This window comes from Poecilia latipinna, unplaced genomic scaffold (assembly GCF_001443285.1).
Source record: "Poecilia latipinna isolate Pla-1442-1.1 unplaced genomic scaffold, P_latipinna-1.0 Scaffold3074, whole genome shotgun sequence".
In the NCBI taxonomy this organism is placed as follows: domain Eukaryota; kingdom Metazoa; phylum Chordata; class Actinopteri; order Cyprinodontiformes; family Poeciliidae; genus Poecilia; species Poecilia latipinna.
This window is the reverse complement of record NW_015115690.1, coordinates 43,305-53,167: the sequence shown is the minus strand read 5'-3', so window position 1 is coordinate 53,167 and position 9,863 is coordinate 43,305. Positions and strand designations below refer to the sequence as shown.

The 9,863-nt window shown below is 39.6% G+C and overlaps 1 protein-coding gene across 2 annotated transcripts in view; it reads left to right on the top strand.

The window, feature by feature from the left end:
- Positions 1-4,315: 4,315 nt before the first annotated feature.
- podn (podocan) overlaps positions 4,316-9,863 on the top strand; it is a 27,212-nt gene continuing 21,664 nt past the window's right edge. Inside the window, exons 1-3 of one of the 2 annotated variants that reach the window (XM_015022673.1) lie at positions 4,316-4,555; positions 7,564-7,845; positions 8,890-8,983. In XM_015022673.1, the coding sequence (XP_014878159.1) occupies positions 7,582-7,845; positions 8,890-8,983 (358 nt within the window). In that variant the 5' untranslated portion in view covers positions 4,316-4,555; positions 7,564-7,581. The remainder of the gene's footprint in view (positions 4,556-7,563; positions 7,846-8,889; positions 8,984-9,863) is intronic. The other variant, XM_015022672.1, reaches the window with a different exon arrangement.

The window sequence follows — 9,863 nt, the reverse complement described above, 5'->3', positions numbered from 1 at the left end:
GAGAAATTTTCAAAAAAAAAAGGTACTCAACCTTTAATCAATAACCTTTTCAATCTCTTCATCCAGCTGGTAATCACTCTGACTCAAGCATGCTCCATCTGTTTCAATTATGTTTGGCTTTCGGAAAAACATTCACCGTTTCATAGTTCCCTTGCACCGGGTCATGAATGGGCAAAGGGAATTATTCTCATTCGTTCTCTGCACAGATTAATCTGGGCACACACTGTTCAATTTTTAGACCATTTTCAGATGACTTTTGCAACCAGGTTGAGTTTCGACTTAATAGTGTTTTGTGCATTGTGTAGAATAAAAAACGGGCGACAAGCAGCGATTAGCACCTCACCACCAGCTTCTGATCAACAACCTACAGTGGGAGGAAAATTTTAATTCTGGTTGTTCTTTGTGAAGCTATCTCACTTTTGAAGCAGAGTCATGAGTCAAATTTACCTGAAACTCTCACAAGTCATTCACTATAACACTACTCAGGAAACTATATAAGTAACCTAGCTTATGATAAGTAAGTACGAAAAGCAATATAATAATTGAATGTTACCAGATGTGTTTAGAGGATGTGACCACTACCTGGACAGAGTCCGGTCCCTGTGTTCAGGTTCTGTGGCAGACTGGCAGTCAAGGTGGCTAAGAGAAAGCTGCCTGCAAGGAGTGAAGAGGGCAAAACAGGCCATATGCATCCAGAGGATCCAGGTCCACCAGCGATTCACAGAGTGTGGAGGGGTACAATGTTCATCCCAGAGGATAACATCAAAGATGCTCAATGCCCCAGAGAGATCTCCCTGCCAGATGCTTTCAGATTCAGATTCTATATCTGATTTGAGGAACCAAACATCTCCCTTAGCACCAGACCTAGGCCTCAACCAGGAGAAGATACACCGTGTGTAACGGATATTTTAAACACCTCTCTTCTTCAGACTTGAAGACCGCCACAATCATCCCCATCCCCAAAATGTCCACATTGACAAACCTGAATGTCTACTGTCTGGTAGCCTTCACCCTGATAGTCACGAAGCGCTTTGAGAGACTGGCCAGGGCTGTGTTGACCATACAATAAATGTTTATGTTTTGTGGTGGTCAGTATAAAAATTGCTTTCCTGGAGTCAACTTTAGTGTTTTTATAGCAAAACTAAAATCCTGTTGTCTAACCCCGGGAGCTCTTAAGGTTTACCCTGGGATTGGGTGGTGAGGGGTGGGGGGCTTTGTGTGAACAGGGATGTTTTGGACATGATGGTTTGAATAAAATTATTATTTTATCTGTCATTTAGTCATTAAGACAATTTTTGGGGAAAAATGTTGCGCTACAGAATCTCTTTAGTTGCATCGAGGACAAACAGGTCTTTACACTGTGTCAGAGAACGGTGCAAGGCACTCCATTCTCCTCCACTGGCATAATGTAACAGCATGAGGTGATGAGGAGTGGGGTGTTGAAAGTCATTTCCTAAATAAACAGAAAAGAATTTGCAGAAGGCCTGGCCTGTTGTTTTAACTTAGGGTCGACTTCCCAGAACAATAACAAGCGAGATGACTTTCTCACTGCTGGATTTCAGCTCTTGTGCGTCTATACACTGATTTCCAATGGTGTGAAAACCAAAGTTTGAAACCAGAGAAAACGACACATCTTCATCATCTTCAGTCTCCAGCTCCTCTTGTCTATTTGCTGCCACCCCAAGTTACCCCAGTGCTCTTTGTCTCTCTTGTGCACTGCTGGTTGATTTGAATGGTGAAGCCCTGGTGGTTAAACTCGCCGACCTTCTGCACAGCAACTCCTTGCATCTCCACCAGCTGTGTTTCCTTCACAAATGTGCTCAAAACTTTGTCACTATTCCACTAAAGTAAAAAAAAAAAAAAAAAAAAAAAAACACCCCACAATATTGCAATTGCAATGTTTCCAGTAAATGAGAAACAATTAAAATCACTTGTGAATAAGTTTGTTCAAGTGATAAGTTATTAAGAAACACAATCCTCCAACTGCTTCTTGCCATCTTCTTCACTGTGGTTTGTGCCAGTGATAACATCTGGTTGTTGATCATGTGACTTGTGTGATGTAGAAAAAGTGTTTCCATTGCAGTTTTGGGAAATAAACCAAATTTGATGCTGCAACCCCCCGCCCCAAAAATAAACACCTGGTCCCAGTCCTAGTTTAATATATCTATATATTATCTGTTTTAGTTTGAATCCCAGGTTCCTCTTCCCCCATCATGACATTTAATGTAAGGAGTTTTGAAAATATTCCCCTGGGAAATAGGAGTCTCCATCAAGAAGCATCATCAGCTCTTATTTTTAATTAGGCAGATTGATGTGACTTAATATATCAGTAAGTGTTGTGGATCCTATATTTTAATTTAATAATGTATTACAAATATACAATAAGAAAAAATGTTGACCACTTAGTTTATATTTGTTCAGAAGCAGAGGACTTTATTGGGTCTACTAATCATTAACGTTGCGAAAACGATTCTCTCTGCCGTCATACATAACCTTGCGGGACATGCCAGTATAAATCTATTGGATTTCATATGATGTTGGTTCACTCATCAAACTCTGATATATAGTGTATTTTCTTGTTTGTTTTTGCAACAACATGTCAAAAAACAAAAACCAACCAATATCTTTTCCTTTTCAAACATTTGATTCTGCTTATTGTGAAGAAAAACATTGGCAAGAAATGAACCACAGTGGTAACAAGAATGAAACATTGGGTCTTTTTGGCTTCTATAATGACTTCTATAATTATTAATAATAATGAACAGTAGGATTACATGTTGGAACGTTTTAAATAAACTATGTGAAACAACAGCCATCCCTTTATGATTTGTTGAATTTTTTCAGTCCTCTCACTCTTGGGGGTTGAGTTAAACAATCAGTTTAAAAGGCCGTTGACCTTTCTCTTTGACCCCTCTCTCCCTTAGCAGGGTGTTATCTGGACCAATCATCTTTCCACTCTCCAGCCTCTGTAAATCTGCCCCCACCTCTTCCTTCCTCTCTTCTTCCTGATTCAGGCACTTCATTGTGATAGCAGGATTTTAAATCTCTCACCTGCCCTGCAACCGCCTCTACATTTTGTCTGTAATCTTTAAAAGCACAAATGGTAAGCATAGATATTTAGAGTATTGGAGGCATTTCTTTGGGGTTTCTTTGCATTTAATGAACTTTATGATTATGGTTCTGAAAAGGATTTTTGTTTCTGAACTCAAAAAGCTGATGAAGGCTGGTCCTTCAATCTTTTCCCATTTGAACAAAGCTTACTTTCAGTTTGCTTTATATGCTTACAAAAGCACTCTGCAAATGACAAGATTTCCTTCAACATACCAGTAGTTCAATTCTTTATCTACACGAAAACTCAACAATAAATTTAATTTATTGAAGTATTCAACTTCCATGAACCTCATTGTCAAGTTATGAGTACATTAGTATTTTTAGTGAGCATTTCTGAAACAGTTTTTCTTTTGTTGCACTAGAATGAAGAGGATTTACGATTTTCAACATCTCCAAAGTTTAATGTGCGTTTCTTTAAGCCCCCAGTGATATAATAATTTATTAAAGTTACTGAGAAGTCACCTAATAAGGAAACAGAATTCCCCTGTGTGTAATTTAATCTCAGGATAAATCCATTTGTTCTGTGAAGGGATCAGGCTTGTTAGAGGACATTGGGGAACTAATGGAGACCAAGGAACAGCAGGCAGGTCAGAGAGGACAGCGTGGTGAATCCTGGAGGAAAACCTGTAAAAAGCTCCAAAAGATTTGGGGCTGGAGAGAAAGATCGTCTTGCAGCAAGAAAACTACTGCAAATATAAAACCAGAGTTAGAAATGGAATGGTCTGGATCCAAGAATATTTAATTCTTCCAGATTCAATTCAATTCAATAGCGCCAACTAGCAACAAGTTTCCCCTTTCTTCCCTTTCTGTTTATTCAGTCGAGTATTTGTTTAAACTGTTTTATGATGTGCTTAAATAAATGTGACATTAAGACTTGCTGCTCTTTTACTTGACTATTTTGTCTGGATGGTTAACCTTTTCACTTTCCTCCTTAAATAATTGAAGCAGATTTTTCAGGCAATTGGTACAACAATGATTTATGGCCCTGAGAAACTTGACTGCTTTTGAGTATCATTTTTTTTTTTGAAGAAGAAGAAGAAGAAGAAAAAATCTGAGAACATTTTGGTGAAGATATTTTTTTAAAACCCAAATTCCACAGTTTCTTTTTTCTATTTAAAAGAGCAAAAAACAAGGAAGAATTTGTGTTTTTGGCTGACCCTCCTCCAAACTCCCTTCCTTTTCACATCTTCCTTCCCTCTTCTCTCCCTTTAACCTTCCCTCTCTCACTTCACATCTGGAGGGGGTTCTACCGCAGATCTGTGACTCCTCGCCTGCTATGGGACAGCCTCAGCTTGGACCAGATATCACGCTTCGGTTCTTTTCAGCAAATACTGTTCCACTTTTAGGACAGCTTTTAGGGGTAAAGTAGTGTAGTAACTCTGCTGCATGATTTGCGGTTGGCTGTTATGTTGGACAGAGCTCGCACTGAGTTTCCAGAGTCAAGGTAATTCATTTATGCATGACAGTTCTGCCTTCTGGTATGTGTTAAGACAATCCAGTCAGCTAAATATGAGCAGAGCCTCTTCATAACCTCTGCTCTGCTCAGAAACAGCATGAAAACAGACCAAAGTCATAAAAGTACTCAGTATCTTTATTTTGTACTTTAAGCCCATAAATGACAACTTTTAGCAGGATATTGGTGTTCTCTTACAGATGGCGTTAAACTTCTCTATGACCCTTGGTTGCTATAATGTTTTTATGAAGTCGTCTGTGTGCACTAAGTGCTCGCTGCGCTGAGTCTACTCCAGCCCATATTTTTTAAGCTGTTTGTATTAGCTCTTGCCCTGCGACAGCCTGAAAAGGTTCCTTTGATGGACAGCTTTTAGAAGCTTGCCTTTAGAGCTGCTCTGAGTGCATAACAGTAGTATCTCTGTCAGAATCAGAGGATGTAATGAAGCTGTGTTTTTTTTTTCTTGGACTTGCTCAAGAAAGAATAAAAAAACAGCAATATTTTGCTGAAGAGGTTTGCACACACCTCACTTAAGACTTCAAATCGCAGCAAATCACTGGTGCATTTAGGAGAAACAGAGCAAAAGCCCTAACATGTTATGCTTTTGTTTCTTTAAATTAGACTTTACGTTTGGGAGTTGACCTTCTGCTACTGGTGGAAATGTGCTTATAATGTTTATTTTTATATGTTAGTGATTGATATCCAGACAGATTTGAGGTGAAATATTTTAAATCAACCTGGTTTATATCCAGGCTGTATCTGTGAGAATTTGCTTCATTATAAATTTATTCAGTTTTTCCTGTCATGTTTTTCCTCAAGTGCTTCAGGTAATCAGACCTTTACTATCAGATAAAGATAACCTGAGTAAATACAAAAAAAAAACCCTTTCAAATGATGATTTTGTCTCTTAAAATCCATCCAAATGAACACTATGAGCACTATGTGAGAAGTATGCAGAGTGCTTGCTAAATGAAGAGTCAGCTGTGAATAACCGCATTTCTTTTTGAAACTGAGTTCAGCTTGACCAGAACAACTAATGCTATAGAATCAAGGAATTGTCTAAATAGAAACCTGCCTGATAACATGAAGTAGGTTCACCTGAAGCCAACAGTTGACACTGGGTCATGTAGTTGCTGGACATTTGTATTTGCACACACCTTTCACACACGGCACAGATCACCGTTGAACACCATTTGACCTTCATCATACCCCACACTGACTTCTCCACTCTGTCCCTGCATCCTTCAGTTTGCTTTAACTAACCAGCTACACCATTCTGCAGACTGGCTCCTCTGTGAACAACTACCTCGGAATTTTCATCCAGGAGTTTTTGGCCATTTAACTGTCATTATAGTAGGTATTTTGTAATGACAAAATACCTATTATTACTGCATTTGACAAATGATCCTCAAAAGTATTAGTCAGCTACGATTCAAAAACTGGATAGTGGAAACAGACAAGTTGAAACGAAATATCAACACTGCCGTCCGAGCTCATTTCTGCATAAATACAAACTTCTGACCAATTATACAAAGGATTTCACTGAGCTCTGTGAGAATGAGAGGAAGACTGCGTCCTGCAGGAAGATGCCATATTCGTCATGCGTCTACATTTTGAAGCTATGGATGAAGCACGTCAGAGCCTTTAAGGTCTATGCAAGCTCTGCAAGAACAGAGACATTTGATTTATCTCCCAGTGCTACCAGTAAGAAACGGCACTCTTCTGTTCCTGCAGCCCTGGTTTGGGCTGCAGGATCTCCTTCATCCAGTCTTGAATGAAGGAGATCTCAGAGCAGACAGACATACTGAGGATCAAAGTCAAGAGCTACATAATTTTTTGAGTGCTCTTGCAGCTTGTTCACCCCAACAGACCTGTGAGGCAAAGGCCTTTGAGCACTTCCTGAAAATTCTTCACTTGTTTCTTTTGAGGTATGAAATATCCCAATCAAAAAGTTTCTTTTTTTTAGCCACCTCAAGTATAGCTGACTTCTTCTTGACTAATAATAACATCATTTCAAACATGAGAATGGATTGGCTAGTTTGACAATCCACTGTCAAACTGCTTGGAAGACTTTCATTTCTGTAGTCGGTACCTACAAACCCAAAGATGAACAATTTGGATTTCTTGCTGGAGCATCCATTTGAAAGCCCCAGCTCAAAGGAGAATTGTTGAACTTAATATTGTTTGAATGACTCCTGAGGGAATTCCAAGGAAAACTCTACTGATCATAAAGAAAACACAAAGGCCTTAATAACATTTACCAACCATCTTGAAGATTTCTGACATTAGGAAAAACATATCCTGCTAAGTAATAAGATAGGAATTAAACATTTTGGAATGTGTGTGTCATGATCGAAACCTGTGAGAAAATTCTGAAGATGAATGTCCAGTTTGTGACCTTAAACTGGACATCAGTTTTATCAGTTTTATCAGGCAGTACATCCACTGAGGTGCATGTACTGCCTTGCTTCATGGAATATGCAGCAGGGAAACAATTCAAACCACACAGGCAAGTCCAACTACGAATGACGATATAAAAGAAGGTTCTGAAGTGATGTCGTCAAAGTTCAGATTAAAAACCGTTTGATATCCTGTGGCATGATGGTAAACAGGCTGGTAACACTCAAAAACCTTCTGATCTTCCTTGCAATGTTGCTGAGTTAGCGGGGTGTTTCAAATTTCCTCCACAGTGATAAAAAAAATACTAATTGTCAGTTTTTGCAAATGCCTGGTGGCAGTTGCTGCTGTCAACAGTGGCACAAACAGATATTAGGATTCAGGGGTCAATTACAGTCTCACATAGAGTCTGGTAGGTTTGGATAGCTATTTTCCATTGAAGAAGAAAACCATTTGGGACTGCTATTGTATTTACTCATGTTATCTTTGTCTGATATTTCGGTTTCTTTAATGAGATGAAACAAAACAGGAAAACAGAAGACTGATTGTTGCTTTTTCATTGAACAGTGGAGATAACTGTTGCTGTGTATTTGCTTGTGTATCAGGACAGATCAACAGTAGACATGGACTTTCCAAAGCATTCCATCCTGCAGGCCTTCAGTGTGATGCTCTTGGTGTGGATGCTGGTACGTTGCCAGACCCCAGTGGAACCTGAGGAAGAAGAAGAGGAAGAGGCGGTAAAGGAAGCTGACACTGCAACACTGGTAACAACTGAATGCCCTTCAGAATGCAGCTGCACAACAGAGGGAACAGTGGACTGTGCAGGAGTTGACCTGACAGAGTTCCCCGAAGAGCTGCCTAATAAGATCCGCCAACTTTCTCTACAGGTCCCCCACACACACACACACACGCACATGCGCACACGCACGCACGCACACACACACACACACACACACACACACACACACACACACACACACACACGCACACACACACACACACACACACACACAGTTGTGTTTTTGTGTCTTGTGGGGAATTTACATTGACTTCCATTCATTTTCTACAGCCTAACCCTTGCCCTATTCTTAACCCTAACCCTATCATATCTAACCCCTAACCCATAAACAACATTTCCCCTTATGGGGACCAGGATTTGTCGCCTCAAGAAGCAATGGTCACCACAACCCCACAATGTCAACAGAAATGTGTTCCCACAAGGATATAAAAACCTGGTTCACACGCACCCACACAAATTTGTATTTTTACCCATATTGGTACTTTGCATTGACTGCCATTCATTTCTATAGCTAAACCCAGATACTTACCCTAAACCTAATCACTACCAGCACAAGCATATCCCTAATACTAACCTAAACTGAAATTAGTCATAAACCTAACATCCAACTGAAGAACAGAATTTCTTCTCTTGGGGTCTGGGCTTTGGGCCCTGAGCAGTTGGTCCCCACAACATGGCAGAGTTAGGAAAGTGGCCATTGCTTTGCATAAAATACAAGACCACACACAAGTTTGCATTTCTACCCATACTAGTCATGGTTGGGGTTAATCCAGACAATTTCCCATGACCCTAATCCTAACCTTAACCTAATTCACACCTTACTTCTAAAACCTGATGCTAAATGTAAACAAAGGGGTCTCTGTATTAGGACCAACATTTGGTCCTAATACAATGTTTGGCCCTGATAAGGCTTATCTGTTTTCAAAAGATCCATAAATACAGCTAAACAAGTAGTCACACACACGAACATGCACACACACACGCACACACACACACACACACACACGCACATTGCTCATCAATTTCAGCAGTACACCTACCTATTCATAATCTGAAATTATTGCTCAGAACACAAAGTGCTGAACTTTAATCTGCCTTTGTAAATGTTGCGTATTCTCTTCCCTGATGGCAGAACAACAAAATCAAGAAAATAACAGTGGAGCACATTTCCCATCTGCATCAGCTCGAGACTCTCAACCTCCAAAACAACTGGCTCACCACAGAGGGTAAACACAGTAACCAAGTCTCAACACTATGCAGGAACTCTGTGTTCACTGGGGAGGGAAACTGCAGACATGGTTCCAAGGGCATTTTAGAGACAGAGTGGAATGTTTTATCAGTGCAGTTTTTTTTGTAGATTGGCTGATTGAAGTAAATATCTTCAATATGCACCTGTCAGTAACAGAGGAACTGCTGCTATTTCACTTGTTGCCTGGTTCAGCGGTCTGTCCCAATGTGTGTTTAATTCCAGCAAATAGTCACATACAAGAAATAGATGGCAATGGATGGAGACGAAAGAATCCATTTTTATTGATTTGACAGGTTTCTGAAGTGTTGTTTAAATGACATGGAGTATCGAGTAGCAGGCAATACAGAAACTTAGAAGACAAATTCTTAAAGCAGCATATTTCTTCCTTAAAAAGTATGCTATTAAGACTGCCGTGTGAAAAATGTCATGGTTGGGGTTATTTTGTATGCCTGGTCCTGGATCAGATGTAGAAATTGGGTCATAGGTTTAACCCAGCCATTCACTAAGATTTTTAACCACAGAAATTGGCTTCTAAGATTAATATTCAGCATTAAGCTTACCTAGGAGTGTGTTAATCCAGATTACTTCAATTTAGTTATTGGATTTACTTCAACTCTGCAGCCAGGGAGCCAATCTGCTGAGTCAGCATGAGACAGGCCATGCTATAAACAAACTTCCAATTGGTTACATGGTGAGACAAATTGCGTTTCCATGAACTTAAAATTGCACAAATTGAAATTTCAAAAATAAATGTGCTAAATGGAAACATGCCAATTTAAAAAAAAAAAAAAAAAAAAAAAAAAACGGAACGTTTTTCAAAAAAGGTTTTTTGGCCAGGGAGACGGGGTTTTTTCACC